This window comes from Ahaetulla prasina, chromosome 7 (assembly GCF_028640845.1).
Source record: "Ahaetulla prasina isolate Xishuangbanna chromosome 7, ASM2864084v1, whole genome shotgun sequence".
NCBI classification, from domain to species: Eukaryota; Metazoa; Chordata; class Lepidosauria; order Squamata; family Colubridae; genus Ahaetulla; species Ahaetulla prasina.
The window spans coordinates 101,195,659-101,216,243 of record NC_080545.1 but is presented as its reverse complement, the minus strand read 5'-3'; the positions used below and the strand labels follow the sequence as shown (position 1 = coordinate 101,216,243).

Genomic DNA, 20,585 nt, shown 5'->3' with positions numbered 1-20,585 from the left:
TCTGGCTGGATTGTGAGAAATGGAAGGATTGATACTCCTTGCAGACAGCTGGTCATTTGCATCCTTTTAGAGGGTCATTGAGGCCACTTGGAGGTTTATCTGTGTCCTCGGGGTCACCTGAGTAGTCCAAATGGGTGTGGAGCCTTCTCGCAACTGCTGAAAGGACCGTGTTGTAGACTGGAGATAGATGATGTCGTATCCCTCCCCCTCTGTTGAGAGGGGGCTGTTCAGTTTTGATATAGATGGCCTCTTTCAAACCGGCGGTCCTCTCTGTCCAAAATGTGGACTTTGTTGTTTTCAAAAGAGTGGCCTTTGTCTTTTAAATGCAGACGGATTGCTGAATCTAGTCCTGATGGATTTTTTTCTCCTCTGTTGTGCCATGCATTTATGAAGTGGCTGTTTTGGTTCCCCAATGTACAGATCTGCACATGGCTTGCTGCATTGTACAGCATATATCACGTTGCTCAGTTCCTGTCTGGGTGTTTTATCCTCGGGGTGGACAAGCTTAGTGTATTCTTAGGGTTGCAATTATATTTTTGATTAGTCTCAGTTAAGAATAAAGGGAGACTGTAGGTAGTATTAGACACAATCAGTTCAAAAACAACAGACTTTATTAGAACAGCTGAGAATTAACTCATTTTCAGCGTCGTCCAAACTAAATCAAAACAAATTTTTCATAACACAATTCTTCAGTCTTAGCACCAATCTTGGTCTAATTAGGCAAATTGCCAAAGGCTTTTCTTGGCAAAAGTTCAAAAGCAGAAGACGCCAACAAGAAATAAATGCAGCAAGACAAGGAGCAAGTCTATCAACGTTGTTTTCTGGCTAAGAGCCCGAACGCCGTTGCTGGTCTTTTAAGCCTTATGGGAGGGGCCAATCATCTCCTGGCCTTACTCCCGAACCGTCCTCTTCGCTTTAGCTGCTCTTGCCTTCTGGCAGCTCTTCTCATGCGTGCACTAGGAACAGGCTCCTCCTGTTCCTCTGCCTCACTACTGTCAGCCTCTGGAGGCTCCGGAGTCCGCACATCACTCCCCGATGACCCTGGCCCAGTGGTGGGATTCAGCCAGTTCGCACCACTTCGGGAGAACCGATCGTTAACTTTCTGAGCAGTTTGGCAAACTGGTTGTTGGAAGAAATCATCAGTGCAGAGAACCGGTTGTTAAATTACTTGGATCCCACCACTGCCCTGGCCCCACTTCTGCCTCTGATGCAGAGCCTTCATCCGGGCCTTCCCAGCCTCCAAGACTGGCCCATGTTCTTCCTCAGCCTTATCACTGTCCAATTCCACTAGCAGCTCCGCAGGCTATTGGTGGACCACAACAGAGACGTTCCCTGAGGATGAGCTCCAGCACAAGCCTGAAAGTTTGGAAGAATAAACCTTGGATCCCGGAGATCCTGCCAAATATAAGTCAGCTTGTGGGGCACTGTACAACAAGCCAAGATGCTTGGATACCATCCGACTTGGATGGAGAACCACTGGTGACATTTCCCGGATGCAGGGTCCCCTTTTCTGTTCAGGAACTCAAGCCATGTGATCCTGGCCACCATTAAACCATCTTTCCAAGCAGCCTCCATGTTTCCAGTGACTTTGTCCCCACTTGGAACTGAACCCAGATGGATATTTCTTCCAACACTAGCAAATTATCACCCCACATCTAATTAAAAAACTCTTTATTATGCTCCTGTAGTCCTTGCAAGGCGATCAACCCTGACTGCCCTTTAGAAGGCCAGATCCTGAAGATGAAACTCAAATACTTTCACCTAAGGGGTGTGCATAAGAGCACAAACGTGCCTACCATTCCTGTCCTATTGGGGTTTTTTTCTTTTTCTTATATATATATATATATATATATATATATATATATATATATATATATATATATATATATATATATATATATATATATATATATATATATATATATATATATATATGTATGCTTATTCCTCCTAATATTTACTCATATATATGTTTATATACTATATAATCTTTTTTGTATGATACTTATATATTGTCCTCTCGCCTGGACTACTGCAATGCTCTCTATATGGGGCTCCCCTTGAAGAGCACCCGAAGGCTCCAGTTAGTTCAGAATGCAGCTGCGCGGGTGATAGAGGGAGCCACTCGTGGCTCCCATGTAACACCACTCCTGCGCAGTTTGCACTGGCTGCCTGTGGTCTTTCGGATGCACTTCAAGGTGTTGGTTATCACCTTTAAAGCACTCTATGGCTTAGGACCGGGTTACTTACGGGACCGCCTACTGCCACCATTTGCCTCCCACCGACCTGTGCGCTCCCACAGGGAGGGTCTCCTCAGGGTGCCGTCAGCCAAGCAATGTCGACTGGCGGCCCCCAGGGGGAGGGCCTTCTCTGTGGGGGCTCCTACCCTATGGAACGAACTTCCCCCTGGACTTCGACAACTTCCTGACCTTCGGACCTTTCGCCGCGAGCTTAAGACGTACCTATTTTTCCGCACAGGACTGGCATAGAATTTTTAGAAGTTTTTACTATTCAGTTTTAAATTTTAAAGTGGGTTTTATTGTTCTAAATGCATTTTAATTTGGGGCCATATTTAATAAGTTTTTTAATTATTGATTTTATTCTGTATTTATTCATTGTGGTTTTATTTGGCTGTGAACCGCCCTGAGTCCTTCGGGAGAACCGATCGTTAACTTTCTGAGCAGTTTGGCAAACTGGTTGTTGGAAAAAATCATCAGGGCAGAGAACCGGTTGTTAAATTACTTGGATCCCACCACTGCCCTGGCCCCACTTCTGCCTCCGATGCAGAGCCTTCATCCGGGCCTTCCCAGCCTCCAAGACTGGCCCATGTTCTTCCTCAGCCTTATCGCTGTCCAATTCCACTAGCAGCTCCACAGGCTATTGGCGGACCACAACAGTGACGTTCCCTGAGGATGAGCCTGAAAGTTTGGAAGAATAAACCTTGGATCCCGGAGATCCTGCCAAATATAAGTCAGCTTGTGGGGCACTGTACAATAAGCCAAGATGCTTGGATACCATCCAACTTGGATGGAGAACCACTGGTGACATTTCCCGGATGCAGGGTCCCCTTTTCTGTTCAGGAACTCAAGCCATGTGATCCTGACCACCATTAAACCATCTTTCCAAGCAGCCTCTATGTTTCCAGTGACTTTGTCCCCATTTGGAACTGAACCCAGGTGGATATTTCTTCTAACACTAGCAAATTATCATCCCACATCTAATTAAAAAAACTCTTTATTATGATCCTGTAGTCCTTGCAAGGCGATCAACCCTGACTGCCCTTTAGAAGGCCAGATCCTGAAGATGAAACTCAAATACTTTCACCTAAGGGGTGTGCATAAGAGCACAAACGTGCCTACCATTCCTGTCCTATTGGGTTTTCTTTTCTTATATATATATGTTTATATACTATATAATCCAGTTTTAAATTTTAAAGTGGGTTTTATTGTTCTAAATGCATTTTAATTTGGGGCCATATTTAATAAGTTATTTAATTATTGATTTTATTCTGTATTTATTCATTGTGGTTTTATTTGGCTGTGAACCGCCCTGAGTCCTTCGGGAGAAGGGCGGTATAAAAATTTTAATAATAATAATAATAATAATAATAATAATAATAATAATAATAATAATAATAATAATAATAATAATAATAATAATAATAATAATAATAATAAATAAATAAATAAAGTAACACTCAAATTATTCTACTCCCCCACCACCACCACAGCATCCATGTGACCAACGAGGACCGTGGACGTCCGGGCGTGTCCTGGACCAAGGAAGTGACCGTGTTGATTGGGGACACCACGTTGCAGTTGCTACAGGACGGCGTGGTCATGGTGAGGCAGGCAAAGGGGCAGCGGTTGGACTTCCTCTGCCCCCAACTGTTCTGCAAGAGGTGTGGGGGTAGGGCAGGCAAGATCCAGCCCCTCACCGGGACACAGCGACGCTCATGTCCCGCTGCAGGTGGACTCCCAGACGGTGACCCTCCCCTTCCTGAAGGAGCCCCGCCTCTCCATGGAGCCAAAGGGCAACACTCTGCTGCTAAACACCGACATCGGCGTCAAGGTAACGAGCGGGGGAGATGCCCCCCAGCCCCCAAAAGCGACACATGGCAGTGGGGGGTGTTTCCAGAGATCAGGGCAGTGGTGAAATGTAAAATTTGTTACTACTGGTTCTGTGGACGTGGCTTGGTGGGGTGGGGGGTGTAATTTGACTGGGTAGGCATGGCCAACTTTTTTTTTTTTTTTTACTTTTAAAAGCATTTTTTTCTGCAAACTCTTCAGGTTGTTAAAAAACGCTTTTAAAAGCCTCTGGGATCGCCAGAGCCTTTTAAAAGCATTTTTTTTAAACAATCTCTTCGGCCAAAGAGGTTTTAAAAGCCTCTGACAATCCCAGCTGAGCCGCGCGATCATTAGAGGCTTTTTTTTTTTACTTTTAAAAGCATTTTTTCGCCCGAAGAAAAAATGCCTTTAAAAGTTAAAAAAACAACAACTGATGATTGCGCAGCTCAGCTGGGCATGAAGGGCGGGGGGGGCAGGGATTTTTGCTACCTGTTCTCCGAACCACCTGCTGCCATCGCTACCGGATCGGGCGATCCGGTCTGAACCGGGAGCATTTCACAACTGGATCAGGGGCAGTTAGCTGGGGGCTCAGTCAATTGGGAAATTTGGGAAAAGGCAACCAAGTTGTACCAAAGACATTCCCATTCTGTAACTGGTGTCTTCTGCCCTCTAAGATTACAGGAGCATCCATGTCTCACTGCCCAAGCCATCTAAAACACGGCTCTCCAATCTTGGCATCTTTAAGACTTGTGGACTTCAACTCCCAGAGTTCCTCAGCCAGCTTTGCTCTTGTAAGACTTCTGGACTTCAACTCCCAGAGCCCAGCTTTGCTGGCTGAGGGACTCTGGGAGTTGAAGTCCACAAGTCTTAAAGTTGCCAAGGTTGGAGACCCCTGCTCTAAAACATGAACAATGGTTGCTGGTATTGAGTACAGGCAGTCCTTGACTTACAACAGCGACCATTCGAAGTTACAACGGGACTGGAAAAAAGGGAATAAGGACCGTGCTTCACACTTATGACCGTTGAGGCATCCGTTGTGGTCACGTGATCCAAATTCAGACGCTTGGCAACTGACTCGTATTTGTGACGGATGCAGTGTCGCCGGGATCACGTGCAGGTCGCCCCTTTGCGACTTTCCGGCGAGCAAAGCCAACGGGGGAAGCCAGATTCACTTAACAACCGTCTCGCTAATTGAACAATGGCAGCGATTCCCTGAATGCATGCGGCCCGTAAAATGGGACAAAACCCGCTTGGAAGCGAATTGTTCACGTAGCGATAGAAATTCTGGGCTCCGCTGTGGTCGTAAGTCGAGGACTATCTGTATGATTAGTCTAGACTGGAGTGTCATCTTCATTTTGGAGACCTCCGCCAAAGGAGATCTCACCCCATCATGTGGCAGCCAGTTCCACTGACTAACAGCTCAGGGATGCCTAGCCTGAAACTCTTTCCTTGCAGTTGGTAGCTGTGGTCTAGCCCTTGGCGGAAGGGGTGGGGGGGCAACAGCGAGTAAATCCGTTCCTTCACCGCCCCAGATGTGGCGCATCGTTGGGTCTTTTTGCTCACCTGCAGTTGCTCTGGAACGGCCGCTCACACCTGGAAGTCAGCGTGCCCGGAACGTACAAAGGGCGCCTGTGTGGGCTTTGTGGCAACTTCAACGGCTTCCCCCAGGACGATCTGCGCATGCGGTCAGGGCACCTGAGCCTGTCGGAGGCAGCCTTTGGGAACAGCTGGAAGGTAAGTCGGGGGGGGGAGGAAGTGGAGGAGGAAAAGGAAGAGGAAGAACAGGAGGAAGAAAGGAAGAAAGAAAAGAAATGGGAGGGAGGAAGAAAGGAAGGAAGGAAGGAAGGGGGAAGGGGAGGGGAAGGGAAGAGGGAGAGAGGAAGGAAGGGGAAGAGGAAGAGGAAGGAAGGAAAAGGGAGGAAGGAAGAAAAAGGGAAGAGGGAGAGGGAGAGGGAGAAAGGGAAGGAGGGAGGGAGGAAAGAAGGAAGGGGAGGGGGAAAGAGGAAGAAAAGAAGGAAGGGGAAGGAAGGAAGGAAGAGGGAGGAAGGAAGGAAAAGGGAAGAGGAAGAGGGAGGGAAGGGGAAAGGAAGGAAGGAAGGGGAAGGGTAGGAGGAAGATGAATGAAGGAAAGAAGGGGAGGGGGAGGGAAGAGGAAGGAAGGAAGGAAGAGGAAGAACAGGAGGAAGAAAGGAAGAAAGAAAAGAAATGGGAGGAGGAAGAAAGGAAGGAAGGGGAAGGGAGGGGAAGGGAAGGGAAGAGGGAGGAAAGAAGGAAGGGGAGGGGGAAGAGAAGGAAGAAAAAAGGAGGGAGGAAGGAAAAGGGAAGAGGAAGGAAGGAAGGAAGAAAAAAAGGAACGGGGAAGGGGAGGGGAAGGGAAGAGGGAGGGAGGAAGGAAGGAAAAGGAAGAGGAAGAGGGAGGAGGGAAGGAAGGGGAAGGGGAAGGGGAAGAGGAAGGAAGGAAAAGGGAGGAAGGAGAAAAAGGGAAGAGGGAGAGGGAGAAAGGGAAGGAGGAGGGAGGAAAGAAGGGGAAGGGGAGGAGGAAGAGGAAGAAAAGAAGGAAGGGAGAAGGAAGGGGAGGAAGGAAGGAAAAGGGAAGAGGAAGAGGGAGGGAAGGGGAAAGGAAGGAATGAAGGGGAAGGGTAGGGGGAAGATGAATGAAGGAAAGAAGGGGAGGGGGAGGGAAGAGGAAGGAAGGAAAAGGGAAGAGGAAGAGGGAGGGAGGAAGGGAGGAAAGCAAGAAGTGGGAGGGAGCGAGGGGGAAGGTAAGAGGAAGGAGGGGATTAAAAGGAAAGGGAAGAAAGGAGGAGGGAAGGGAAGGGAAGGGATGGAAGGAAAAGAGAAGGGAAAACGGGAAAGGAAGGAGGGGGAAGGAAGGGAATCCATCTATCTGTGCTGGTTGGGGGATTGAGAGTTGGAACCCACCAACCGTAAAGTAGCTGAGCTTGAGAAATGCCACTCTCGGCATCTAGTCAGTCTTTGGTTAGTTCCAGCCCCAGGTTAACAAGGATGCGCTTCCTTCTTCCTGACAATCCACCCGATTCACCCACCGTTCCTCTCAGCAGGGCCTTTGTCCTCAGGGCCTTAACCCCAGACGGGGCAGGCCCTCCGCTCCCGCAAGGGGGCAGAGCAAGGGGGCTTCCGCCGACCGCATGTCGCTTCCTCCCAGGTGGCCGATGCCAACGCTACAGGGTCCCACCGCTGCGCCGACGCGCTGGATGCAGATCCCTGCAAAGAATCCGGGTACCGTTCCCGCAAAGAGGCCAACGCCCGTTGCAAGGTGCTGAAGTCACCCCCCTTCGCGCGCTGCCATGCCGCCGTGCCCCCGGAGCCCTTCTTCGCTTCCTGCGTCTACGACCTCTGCGCCTGTGGGGCTGCCGGCCCGGACGACTGTCTCTGCGAGGTCTTGGAGGCCTATGCCAGCCAGTGCCGCCATGCTGGCGTGACGCTCCGGTGGCGCTCGCCTACCCTCTGCGGTGAGAATGTGGTGGACTGGGTGTGCCTCCCGCTTGGTCCTGAGGGGGTGGGAGGCAGTGTTTGGGGTCCAATGAAAGAGGGATGGGACCCCGGGAGGCTGAATGGGGCTGAAAGGAGGAGAAATATCGATAGAAGTGAGTATTTGCAGCTCAGGGTTCAACTGTCGAGTCTGGTGCAGACGTTTCAAGAACTAACTGGGTCATATCATCAGTGCTAGAAGGGAGCGGGATTTGTGGAGAGGAAAAGAACACTGGGTTCCTTGATGCTCTCTGAGCGGGGTGGTTTTCTCACAGACATTTCATGATCTAACTAGGTAACATCATCAGTGCTAGCTGGGAATGAGCTTGGTTGTTTTCTTACAGATATTTCATTGCCCAACTGAAGAGCATCATAGGTTTTAAAAGAGATATTCCTTCCTTCCTTCCTTCCTTCCTTCCTTCCTTTTCTCTCCTCCCTCCCTCTCTTCCTTTTTTCTCCTTCCTCCCTCCCTCCCTCCCTCCTTCGTCCTTCTTTCCTTCCTTCCTTTCTCTCTTCTTCCCTTTCTCCCTTCCCTCCCTCCAGGAGTCTGGCCCTGCCCTAGTCTTACGTCAGTCCTCTGTGCTTCGTACGGCACATGGTACTCCCTGCCTCTCCTGGAGTGGTACAGTCCTATCCCATCTGTCCCCTCCCTCCTTCCTGCTACTAATTCCCTGCCTCTCTCTTTCTCCGCAGCCGTGGGCTGCCCCCAAGAGCGGGGCTATGTCTTTGATGAGTGTGGCCCTCCCTGCCCCAAGACCTGCTTCAACCACGCCGTGCCCTTGGGGGTGCTGGAGTCCCACTGCTTTAAGCCCTGTGTGCCAGGCTGCCAATGTCCGGCGGGCTTGGTGGAGCACCAGGCCCACTGCATCCTCCCAGAGTCCTGTCCACCCATCGTCCACGGCACCCTCTGAACTGGATCACCTCAGGAGAGCTACCTTCCTTGGCCTTCGCTCCCTTCCGGGACAGCTGTGGACCTTTGACAGGGTACCTTCTCCAACTGCCGAAACACAACACACAGGTTCACACACACACAGAGAGAGAGCTGCCTTGGTGGTGCACTCTCCCTTGGGGGAGGGGAGGGTCAACCGATATGTTTTGCAAAGGCAGAAGCTGCCCCCGGCCATGAACTCTTGAGAAATCTGGGCCCTGGTGCTCATGAACGAGAATTTCCACCCAATGTTCCAGAACTAGCAGAAAGTTTGAATGATGAACCACAATTAACGAGGCAAAACCAAATCATTGTGATTTGTCTTGTTTGGGTTGCGTTATGGGTCAGAGATATACACAGTTCTCCCTCCCTATCCCTTTTCTTCCTGGGCCTTCAAACTCAAATCACAAATCATACATGCACATACATGCTCACACATATCTACACACAGACACACAAACACAGACACACACACACCCTCTGGAATCTCCTTCCACCTTCCATGAACAAAGTGGATGAGAAATGCCACTAACACTAACCCTATATTGTCTCACTGCAAAGTGCTCCTTGGTGTCAACTTGGGCCCTTCTCACTGCACCAGCCTAATCCAGGGTTATCTGGAGGGGCTCCTGGCCTTCTTGCTGGCAACCTCTGGATCCTGCTTTCAATCAATCTGGCTCTTTGATGGGCAGTACGTTTCCTGGGACACATTCTGTGACTAGGAGAACTTCAGATATACCTCCCAGTTGTTGGCCATGTTGGCTGAGGATTCTGGTAATTGTAGCCCAATATAATCCAGACATTCAGTCAAGGTGTTGGGGGTTCTCATAGAAGCCTTCCCCATAATCACCCAGCTAGTTACATGCCCAAGGTGGGACTCACTATCTCTTGGTTTCTAGACTGTCACCTTACCCATTCATTATACCACAGGTGTCAAACTCACGGCATCCCATTGCCATCGTGTGATTTATCGTGACTTTTCCCTTCGCGGAGCTAGGGTGGGCATGGCCTCTGTGGGCCGCCAGTTTGACAACCCTGCACTACACTAAACTGGCTCCGCAGTCAGTATGAAATGACCAAATGGCATAGTTGGAAGGGATCCTGGAGGTCTTCTAGTCCAGGGGTCTCCAACAGGGGTGAAATCCAATTTTGTTTACTACCGCTTCTGTGGGCATGGCTTGGTGGGCGTGGCGTGGCTTGGTGGGCGTGGCAGGGGAAGGATACTGCAAAATCTCCATTCCCACCCCACTCCAGGGGAAAGGATATTGCAAAATCCCCATTCCCACCCCACTCTGGGGCCAGCCAGAGGTGGCATTTGCCGGTTCTCTGAACTGCTCAAAATTTCCGCTGCCAGTACCTGTCAGAACCTGCTGGATTTCACTCCTGGTCTCCAACCTTAGTAACTTTAAGCCTGGAAGACTTCAACTCCCAGAATTCCCCAGCCAGCTCTGCTGGCTGGGGAATTCTGGAAGTTGAAATCCTCCAGACTTAAACTTACCAAGGTTGGAGACCCCTGTTCTAGTCTAACCCCCTGTATAGGAAACCCTATACCATTTCAGACAAATAGCTATCCAATCGCTTCTTAAATACCTCCAGTGTTGGAGCACCTACAACTTCTGGAGGCAAGCTGTTCCACTGAGTATTTGTTCCGTCAGGAAATTTCTCCTTAATTCTAGGTTGTTCCTCTCCTTGATTAGTTTCCATCCCCTGCTTCTTGTCCTGCCTTCAGGTGGTTTGGAAAATAGGTTGGCCCCCTTCTTCTCTGTGGCAGCCCCTCAAATACTGGAACACCGCCAGTCCTTCTTTTCATTAAACTACAGATACCCAGTTCTTGCAAGCGTTTCTTCTACCCCAGGGGTATCAAGTTCAACCCTGTTGCGGGCCACACCAGGAATTTGTTTGCCCTTGGGGGGCCGGGATGGGCATGGCCTGGTTGGCGTGGCTGACTGAGTGGGCATGGCCGGGCCCAGAGCGGCAGGGGCCAGTCCCTCGCCATCTCTGGGATGGCCCCGCAGGCTAACTCCATGGCCTATCATTGTTTGACACCTCTGGTCTACCCAGTGGAGCACTGGAAATCCGTCAATTCCCTACTGTAGTAGCAATAGCAATAACACTTAAGATTTATATACCGCTTCACAGCCCTCTCTAAGCTAGGGGTCTCCAACCTTGGCAACTTTAAGCCTGGCGGACTTCAACTCCCAGAAAGCCCCAGCCAGCTTTGCTGGCTGGGGCTTTCTGGGAGTTGAAGTCCGCCAGGCTTAAAGTTGCCAAGGTTGGAGACCCCTGCTCTAAGCAGTTGAGCCCCCAACAATCTGGTTCCTCATTTTACTGACTCTGGAAGGCTGTGTCAACCTGAGCCACTCAGGATTGAACTCCTAGAGCAGCGATGGCGAACTTTTTCGGCACCAAGTGCCCAAACCAGAATGTGCGTGCACGTGTGGCGCACAAGCGTGTGCCAGAGCACTGGAAACCCGAAGACCAACTGACCGGTGTGCATGCCTGTTTTTTGGCCACTTTTGGCCATTTTCCGGGCTGTTTTTGGGCCATTTTCTGACCATTTTCAGGGCTGTTTTCTGGGCCATTTTTGGCCCAAAAAACAGCCTGAAAAATGGCTGGAATACGACCTGGAAAACAGCTCAAAAAACAGTCTGGTTTTTGGCCCTTTTCAGGCGATCTGGTGCCCGCGAAGACCAGCTGGCTGATGTGCATGTGCATGATGGAAACCAGAAGATCAGCTGGCGACAGTGCATATGCCCAGAGAGGGCTCTGCATGCCACCTCTGGCATGCGTGCCATAGGTTCGCCATCACAGTCCTAGAGTGAGCAGCGAGTGTTGTGTCCCACTCCTCCTCTGACAGCCGGGTTGAGGAAGTCCGTATCAAGCGTGCCTATGCAGCTCTGCCAAAGTCCTATCAGAGTCCTCAGGGCAGGCAGGAATCCAAGGTGTGACTTCAGCAATCCAGATTAGACTTTGCCTGACTCAGAGAATGCCAGAAAGCAGATCCTTTATATAGGCCATGGGGTGTGGCTCCATGACTCAGCACTTATACAGGCCTGCCCCTCCCTTCCTTTTGCTGACGTCACCTCTCCATTCTCCGGAAGCGAGGATCTGTCCACTGCATCATTTCGTCCCCAGCTGCCGGTAATCCCAGCTCATGGCTGGCTTCAGGCACACATGCTATCGGAGGGAGGTTTGTTTGCTCAGTTTCTCCGGGCATGGTGCCAGGACTGGGGGCTGGAAGCATGCCAGGACTTCTCCTGTACTATCACTGTCTGGCAGGAGATGAGAAGGGCCTGGCTGCGGCGAGGGGGGCGAGCGAGGCACAACAGCGAGTTAACCTGCTATACTGCATTCTAACCACTGCGCCGCCACCACCAGTGGCTGTTTACACCACTTACGGGTTTATATCTGTTTTTGGTGGTGCCTGACTTGAAAGCTAGTAGAGGCTTCGGAGCTCACCAGCGAGTACGGTCAGCAGCTTCAGTGTGACAGTGGTGCAGGATTTCATTCGTAGTGTCTTTGTAGCACTTGTCTGGTCGAAGTTGTGATGTTTTCCCAGACTACGGTATTCATCAAGAGTCATGTTGCTCAACCTTGGCCACTTGAATATGTGTGGACCAACTCCTAGAATTCCCCGGCCAACATCGAGAGTTGAAGTCAACACTTCTTCAAGCAGCCAAGGTTGAGAAATGTACTACAGAGCAACGGGCAAGGCACACGGCGGTCATCCATTCCAATGACGCATCCCACCCATCTTGTCCATCTTCTGATAAATCTGGGGTTCTAGGCTGCTGGACACCATGCGATCTAAGTCCCCCCAGGTTGGAGAGAAGGTCTTGACAAGAAATGCTGAGGATGGAGCAGAGCATGTGCGTGTGAAATTTCTCGTTTGATCTGTGGACAGTACAGAGTCCAGGATTTGTACCCATAGATACAAGGGATAACCGCAGCTCTGTAACATAACATTCGTGGCCACCAAACGTGAACAAGCAAACCTAAAAAGGGCACAGCTGGCCCTGCTGTCAACAGTGCTAATCCCCCCAACCACAGATACCCCATTGCGTGGAATAAATAATCTTTAAAAGTGACTTTTCAGTGCTGGTGAATGTAGACATTTCCGTGCAGTTCCCATGGATGACTACGAAGAGATGATTTTTTAAAGACCTATACACACACACACACACACACACACAATCTGGGACAGAGTCCCAGGACTCGTATCCCCTAATAATCCCACTGGAAACTCGGGCGTGGGGTGGGTGCATTAGTGGCACCTGTACTTAAGAGAAGAGGAGAAAGGCAAGAAAGATGATCTCAAGATTAATGCCATACAACAATCTGCAGTCTTTATTATGGTCAACGGACCCCGTAAGGACAGTGAGGTGCAGGCAATTAAAAATACAGCAAAATCAAGAAAATAACGATTTTGGAAAGCTGAAAGTTATAAGAAGGTATCTGAAACAAGCAGAAGACCAAAAAAGGAAGAGGCAGGGTAGGAGCATTAGATGGTGGTAGGGGAAAGGGTTAGTATATGGCACACAAAATCTAATACAACAGAGCTGGGGTTTCCAACCTTGGTCCCTTTAAGACTCGTGGACTTCGACTCCCAGAGTCCCTCAGCCAGCAGAGCTGAAGAATTCTGGGAGCTGAAGTCCCCAAGTCTTAAAGTTGTCAAGTTTGGAAACCTCTTAACTAGATCCTCCTTAATTCTACTTGGTGGCACAAGTCACGCTCGGATTTTAAGTGTCAACGCGTAGCACCTGGCACAATATTATATCTTGTAGCTAGTTGTAGAATTGTCCAGAGTGCTCCCTGGAGTATTCATGCAATAAAGAGGGGAAGGGAAGGGAAGGAGGGAGAGGTTGCACAAACGTTATATTGCTTTCCAGCAACACTCCAGGAGTAGCTCAGGGCTGCGAGGGGGCACCACCCATTTGGGTTGCAGCACCCCGATATTCCCAGCTGGCTCCTAGGGAGAGTCACGTGAGGGTGAGGCAAGCGCTGCAGAGGGCGCCCCCTCACGTTTTGCTGCCAGTTTGCTCAGCAGAATCTGGGCAGCACTCTCTTGTTCCGTGTCGCCTTCCGAACGAAAGACCCTGGCCAGCTCTTTCAGACGCAGCCACAGCTGCTTCTGCTCCAGAGGGTGGTCTCCTGGCACCTCCAAGCAGGCTTTGTACGCCCGCAGCGCTGCCTGCCTCTGCCCCTTCTTGCGGAGGAGGAAATCCCCCCAGTGCAGATAGAAAGATTGCTGGCATCTCTTGCTGGCGGTTGGCAGGTCCTCCATTATGCCCAGGTAGACCTCCTCCTCGTAAAGCTGGCACCTTTCTCCGTACAACTTTGCCAGCTTCAGCTGGGAAAATGTGGATTCAGGATTGCCTTCCAGAGACCGTCTGAAGCACCCAATGGCGTCCTCCACAATCTCCGCTCGCTTCCCCTTGGTTCCTCGATCTAAGAGGTCCATGTAACTGATGCCAAGGTCGTAGTGCAGGAGATAGTAATCACCGCAGAGGCCGATGGCCTTCTTCAGGGTGGAAATGCCCTGGGAGAGAGAGTGGACCTTATAAACCTTGGTCGCAATTCTCAGCAGTTCCGGGTTGAGACTGTTCTGGACCACATCTTCAGCAAGGTGCCATGCTCTTTCATCATCTTTCTTACGGAGAATCTGTGCCAAATATACTTTGGCTTCATAATTTTCAGGGTGGCTGCAGATCAGCCCTTCCAGCAACTTCTGGCTCTCTTTCTGTAACTTCTCATCGTAGCAGTGTGTCCAGGAAGCAAAGGCGGAGAAGGCCAGGCCCTCCTGCAGCTCCACGCTTGGTCCCTGCAGCGCCAGGGCCTTCTGGAAACACTCCTTGGCCAGCTGGCCGTTCCGGAAGCCCATGGCCAAGAGAGACCAACCCTTCTGGGCGTAGACCTCCGGGATCACAGCCGAGTAGGGCTCAGGGCTGGACAGGTCCCGGCAGATCTGGCGGATCTGGGCCAAGTAGAGATCCACCTTGTCATAATCGGTCAAATGGTAATAGATCCAGGCGTAGTTCCCGTACACCAGCAGGACCTGGCGTGAGAAGGTCTCTGGAGGCTCGTTCTTCAAGACCTCTTTGGCTTCCTGCAGGATGGCCAGGGCCCCTTTGGGGCTCCCCTCCAGGTGGCGCAGATAGGCCTTCAGGGCAAGGTAGGTGCCCCGCTTATAGAGGGGGTCGTGCTCCAGGCGGACGGTCAGAGTATGCAAGATGTGTCTGATGTGCACCTTGTCTTTGATCTCAAAGTCCCAGGTGAAGTGACACTGCAGGTGCTGGAGCTTCTCCTTCAGGGGTCTCCTGTAAGGTGGGGAACTGGGGGGGGGAGAAGACAAAAGACCTGGGTGAGAGGCAAAGGAGACCTGCCCTGGGTATGTGTGGCAGGCTCAGATAATGTGTTAACCACAAACAGAGCTGTTCAGGCCAGCCGGAGCATGTGAACCTGGCTAAGTCTGGCTACTCAGGGGGAACCAGACCCTGCCCCCCCCCCCAGTTAGACCCTCAATTTGCTGTCGGGTTCTTTGGATGTGGGTGGAGCTCTCTTTGGGGTCTTGCGAAGAAGCTAGCTTCCAAGGAAGGGAACCTGTTTTAGCCTCCTGTCTGCAGGGAGATCCATGGAACAGGGACTCTGCTCGCCCCTCTTAGAAGCTTTCCTGGCCCCCTTGAGGGTCTTCAGGGGACACCCATGTGGCTGCCTTTGCTGTTCTTCCCCTTCCTCAAAAATAGACCAAGCTGGGTATCTTGTGGGTACAGAGTAGCCGAGGTTGCCATTGTGGGGGCTCTGAGTCAGTGGTGGGTCTGTGGGCGTGGCTTGGTGGGTGTGGCAGGGGAGGGATACTGTCAAATCTCCATTCCCACCCCACTCAGGGGAAGGTTATTGCAAAATCCCCATTTCCTCCCAATCAGCTGGGACCCGGGAGGCAGAGAATAGATGGGGGCGGGGCCAGTCAGAGGTGGTATTTACCAGTTCTCCGAACTACTCAAAATTTCCGCTACCGATTCTGCAGAACTGGTCAGAACCTGCTGAAACTCACCTCTGCTCTGTGAACACCCAGGGGCTCCATAAAAGAGACACCCCCCCTCAACAACAGTACAGTCTTTCATCCCTGGGGAGGAACAGGTCTCCCAGGAGGGGGGGAGAGGGGCAGGGAAAGGGGGGCAATTTGTTTGTGACTGTCCTGGTTCTGCCCACCATCCGCGATACCATCTAGCGACCTGGGAACTCTTCTCTCCCCGCTGTTATTTAGATCTTTATGCATGAAATATACGGCTGCCGAACTTCTTCGACTGCAAGGTTCCCCCGCCTCGCAGGAATGGCCCTCTGGGTTATCGAGGGCCGGCCTTAACGAGGGGTCTTGGGACCCAGAGAGGTGGCATGCGAGGAAGAAGAATTTATGGGGTTTTGTACATAGGTTTTTTAATAAGGGTTTTTTAAAGGGGGGGAGGGAAGTGACGGGTGGGGGGAAGAACCCGTCGGGAAGGGTAGGTTCAGTCCCAGTTCACGGCGTTTTTTCACCAGGTCTGAGGGAGGGGGGTGAGGGGTACGTTCCAGATGTGGAAGTTGGTTCCATCTGTACGGTAGGTGGGAGGGGCAGATATGGCGGAAGCAAGGGACCGTATCGTTCGTTGGGAGCACGTGTTCGCTGTTTAAAAGCGATCACGTGCTCCGGCCCCCCAGTCTTTCCCCGTTCCCCGGAAGGTCAGGATCCTCAGAGCCCGGGCCTCCGGTTGATGTTGTGTAATGCCCGGTCCATGGTTAACAAGGCCCCCCTGATTTGTGATCTTATCCAGGGGGAGTCCATGGACTTTATGGGCATTACGGAGACCTGGTTGGGCGCAGAAGGGGGGGTGCCCCTAGTTGAACTGTGCCCTCCAGGTTTCCGAGCATTCCATCAACCGAGGGCCCAGGAGTGGAGAGTGGCGATTGTAATGAAAGAGGGTCTGGAGCCGAGAGAGACCACTGTTCCTCAGATAGCCGGCTGTGAATCCCTTCTTGCGAAGTGGGGCCATAAGAATCAGATGGGTCTGTTGATCGCGTACCTGGCTCCTTGCTACGTGACTACAGCCCTGCCTGAGCTGCTGGAGGTGCTTGCCGGGGTGGCTGTTGAGATCCCCAGACTTTTGGTCATGGGTGATTTCAACTTGCCATCGGCCGGCTTGTCGTCAACAGTGGTTCAGGAGTTCCAGGCTTCCATGACGGCCTTGGACCTGATTCAAGTAACGGATGGCCCTACTCACACGCTGGACCTGATTTATATCTCTGGACAGTGGTTTAATGATCTGGTAGTAAGAGATTTAGTGACGATACCGGTGTCATGGTCAGATCATTTTCTCCTCCGCCTAGACTTTCAGACCGCTACTCACCACCGCAGGGAGACGGAACCAATGCGTTGGTTCCGTCCCAGGCGCCTGATGGACCCTGAGAGGTTCCAGACGGAGCTTGGGCCGTTTCCTGAGGATCTTGCCCACAGCACGACCGAAGAACTAGTGGCGGCCTGGGAACAGGCCGCGGCTGGGGCTTTGGACCGTGTCGTGCCTTTGCGGCCTCTGACCCAGCGCAGATCTTAATTGGCTTCTTGGTTCTCTGAGGAGCTGAGAGAGATGAAACGCCGGAGAAGACGCCTAGAGAGTGTCTGGAGGTCCAGCCGCTCCGAAGCTGATCGGACACTAGTTAGGTCTTTTTCAAAGACCTACCTAGTGGCACTGAGGGTGGCGAGGCGTTCTTACGCCTCCTCCCTCATTGCGTCGGCAGATAACCGCCCGGCCGCCCTGTTTCGGGTGACCCATTCCCTCCTTCACCAGGGGGGACGGGATGACCCCTTGCAGGGACGTGCCGAGGAGTTTAGCGGTTATCTATACGATAAAATCACTCAGCTTCGGGATAGCTTGGACCAAGATTGCAATGATCTGGATGAGATGACTGAGGCTCGTCTTGTTGATGTTGTTTGGGATGAGTTTGATTCTGTGGCTCCCGAGGACGTGGACAGGTTGCTGGGGAGGCTGCATGCCACTACATGTTTACTGGACCCGTGCCCCTCCTGGCTGGTGCTGGCCACTCAGGATGTGACATGAGGCTGGCTCCGGGGTATTATAAATGCTTCTTTGATGGAGGGGGTCTTTCCCGCCACCTTGAAAGAGGCGGTGGTGAGACCCCTCTTCAAGAAGCCTTCCCTGGACCCAGCTATTTTGGGTAATTATCGTCCAGTCTCCAACCTTCGCTTTGTGGTGAAGGTTGTAGAGAGTGTGGTGGCACGGCAGTTCCCTCAGTACCTGGAGGAAGCTGTCTATCTAGACCCGTTCCAGTCCGGCTTCCGGCCCGGGTATAGCACGGAGACAGCTTTGGTCGCTTTGGTGGATGACCTCTGGAGGGCCAGGGATAGGGGTTGCTCCTCTGCCCTGGTCCTGTTGGATCTCTCATCGGCTTTTGATACCATCGACCATGGTATCCTGCTGCGCCGGTTGGAGGGGTTGGGAGTGGGAGGCACCGTTTATCGGTGGTTCTCCTCCTACCTCTCCGACCGGTCGCAGACGGTGTTGACAGGGGGGCAGAGATCGGCCGCGAGGCGCCTCACTTGTGAGGTGCCGCAGGGGTCGATTCTCTCGTCTCTCCTGTTCAACATCTACATGAAGCCGTTGGGTGAGGTCATCAGTGGCTTTGGGGTGAGTTATCATCTGTACGCTGATGATACTCAGCTGTACTTCTCCACCCCAGGCCACCCCAGCGAAGCTGTCGAAGTGCTGTCCCGTTGTTTGGAGGCCGTACGGGTCTGGATGGGGAGAAACAGACTCAGACTCAATCCATCCAAGATGGAGTGGCTGTGGATGCCGGCATCCCGGTACAGTCAGCTGCAACCGCGGCTGACTGTTGGGGGCGAGTCACTGGCCCCAACGGAAAGGGTGCGCAACTTGGGCGTTCTCCTGGATGGACGGCTGTCGTTTGAAGATCATTTGACGGCCGTCTCCAGGAGAGCTTTTTACCAGGTTCGCCTGGTCCGCCAGTTGTGCCCCTTTCTTGACCGGGATGCCTTATGCACGGTCACTCATGCTCTCGTCACTTCTCACCTGGATTATTGCAGTGCTCTCTACATGGGGCTACCCCTGAAGTGTACTCGGAGACTTCAGTTGGTCCAGAATGCAGCTGCGCGGGTGATTGAGGGAGCACCACGTTGCTCCCGGGTAACACCACTCCTGCGCAGTCTGCACTGGCTACCTGTGGTCTTCCGGGTGCGCTTCAAGGTTTTGGTTACCACCTTCAAAGCGCTCCATGGCTTAGGGCCCGGGTACTTACGGGACCGCCTGCTGTTTCCACATGCCTCCCACCGACCCGTACGCTCTCACAGAGAGGGTCTTCTCAGGGTGCCGTCCGCCAAGCAGTGTCGGCTGGCGGCCCCCAGGGGAAGGTCCTTCTCTGTGGGAGCACCTACCCTCTGGAACGAACTTCCCCCCGGTTTACGCCAATTGCCTGACCTTCGGACCTTTCGCCGGGAACTGAAAACTTATTTATTTATCCAAGCGGGACTGGCCTGATTTTTAAATTCTAAATTTTTAATTTTTAATTGTAATTTCACTGGGTATTTTACATGGTCAATTGGACGGTTTTAATTTTGGCCTTTTATTGAATAAGCTTTTTAATTGTTATTTTAATATGTATATTAATTGTTTTAAACGAAGGCTGTACACCGCCCTGAGTCCTTCGGGAGAAGGGCGGTATAAAAGTTTAATTAAATAAATAAATAAATAAATTTGATTGTGTGATGGTGGGCTGCCTTAAAGCCCGATGCTTTCCATTCTCAGCTACACGTCAGAGTGGCTGAATGTCCCTCTGGTGGGTTCCGCCTGTGGGGGTGCCACAGCTGCCCAGCCCAGGGCTACCTGGGATCAGGGTGTGGGGGGGGGGGTCTCAGCTTTGAGGGTGCCCACAATTGTAGAGTCTCTTTTCATGGAGGAGAAGCAGGAAGGTTGGTGGGGCTGGAGAGGAGCTGAGTTCCAGAGTCTCGCTGTTTCCCCCCCTCCCGTTCCCCCCCCCCAGCCACCTCCCCAGCCGAGGCAGGCAGGGAGGTTGTTGCAGAGTCTGGGGGGGACGGGTTGTGGGGCCTTCTACCGGGTTTGGACTCGATGGGGATGCCAAGGTTACCCAGGCTATGGGGAGCTAGTCCCTCAGCTGCGGGCAGGAGTAGGGCAGACTTTGCCGATGCTGCGGGAGGGGGGGGCTTGTGGGGCAGGAGGGGAGTCTCGTTGGGGACACCCACAGCGCCCCCTCCCCCCCATCCAGGGTCCCGTTCCAACTCCTTCGGGGCTGCAGAGGCAGGCAGGGGATTGTTGGGTCGGGTGGGGGGGTCGGTTGTAGGGCAAGAGAGGAGCTGCCAGTCCCGGAGTCTCTCCGGCGGCCACGACTGCAATACACGTAGTCGCTCCGGCTCCTTCTGTGCTGGAAGGCGGCGGAGAGCCGGGTTCAGCCCCAGGCCCCTCCCCCGCCCCCAAGCCCCTCTGAAAGGCAGGGACCACAGGCTCGTGTTGCAGCAGTAGAACCGCCCAGGGAGGGGGGGGCTCAAATACTTGACGGGGTGGGGGGGAGAGCGAGACCTGACTGCAGCAGCAGCAGCCCCCCCCCCTTTTAGCAAGGAAGAGGCATTCCCCAAAATCCAACGGGACCCTGGCCCTTTAGGGACCCTCACCCGCCTGTCTCTATTCCGGGGGGGGCTCCGTTTTCCCCAGCCCCCCCCCCCCGCCCCCAAACATACACGCGCGCGCCTACCTCATCCTTGCACAGTGTTCGCGCTCGGGCTGCCTCTCTCGATTTGGAGCAAAACGCGAAGAGAGACGGGCGGGGGCAGCGCCGGTTTCGTTTTCCGCGCCAGAGTTCTGAAAATCGAAAGTGAAAGTCGCGGCGGAGCCGAGAATGTGTCAGCGATGATCCCGAGTTGCCTTAACTGTTGGGGGGTCGGTTGGTGGCTTACTTGGTTTTTGTTTGTTCGATTTGGGGCGTCGGCCGTCTCGTCTGGTTGACAAGGGGAAAGCGGTTAGACAGCGGGTCTCCCGGGCAAACCGACCCTCTAGTAACCGCGTTCAGACGACCCACCC

General features: G+C 52.4%; 2 protein-coding genes across 2 annotated transcripts in view; one reads left to right on the top strand and one right to left on the bottom strand.

Moving 5' to 3' along the window:
• The window catches only part of KCP (kielin cysteine rich BMP regulator), a 65,067-nt gene extending 55,997 nt beyond the window's left edge, over positions 1-9,070 (top strand). Inside the window, exons 43-47 of the mRNA XM_058191710.1 lie at positions 3,731-3,842; positions 3,970-4,071; positions 5,637-5,801; positions 7,234-7,540; positions 8,253-9,070. Coding sequence (XP_058047693.1) covers positions 3,731-3,842; positions 3,970-4,071; positions 5,637-5,801; positions 7,234-7,540; positions 8,253-8,470 — 904 coding nt within the window. The 3' untranslated portion in view covers positions 8,471-9,070. The remainder of the gene's footprint in view (positions 1-3,730; positions 3,843-3,969; positions 4,072-5,636; positions 5,802-7,233; positions 7,541-8,252) is intronic.
• Positions 9,071-12,824: 3,754 nt separating this feature from the next.
• LOC131202030 (interferon-induced protein with tetratricopeptide repeats 5-like) lies at positions 12,825-20,566 on the bottom strand. The gene is made up of 2 exons (XM_058190545.1): positions 20,260-20,566; positions 12,825-14,819 (listed from the first exon to the last, which is right to left on the bottom strand). Exons 1-2 carry the CDS (start codon positions 20,262-20,264, stop codon positions 13,457-13,459), a joined length of 1,368 nt encoding a protein of 455 aa, XP_058046528.1. The 5' UTR covers positions 20,265-20,566; the 3' UTR covers positions 12,825-13,456.
• Positions 20,567-20,585: the final 19 nt, after the last annotated feature.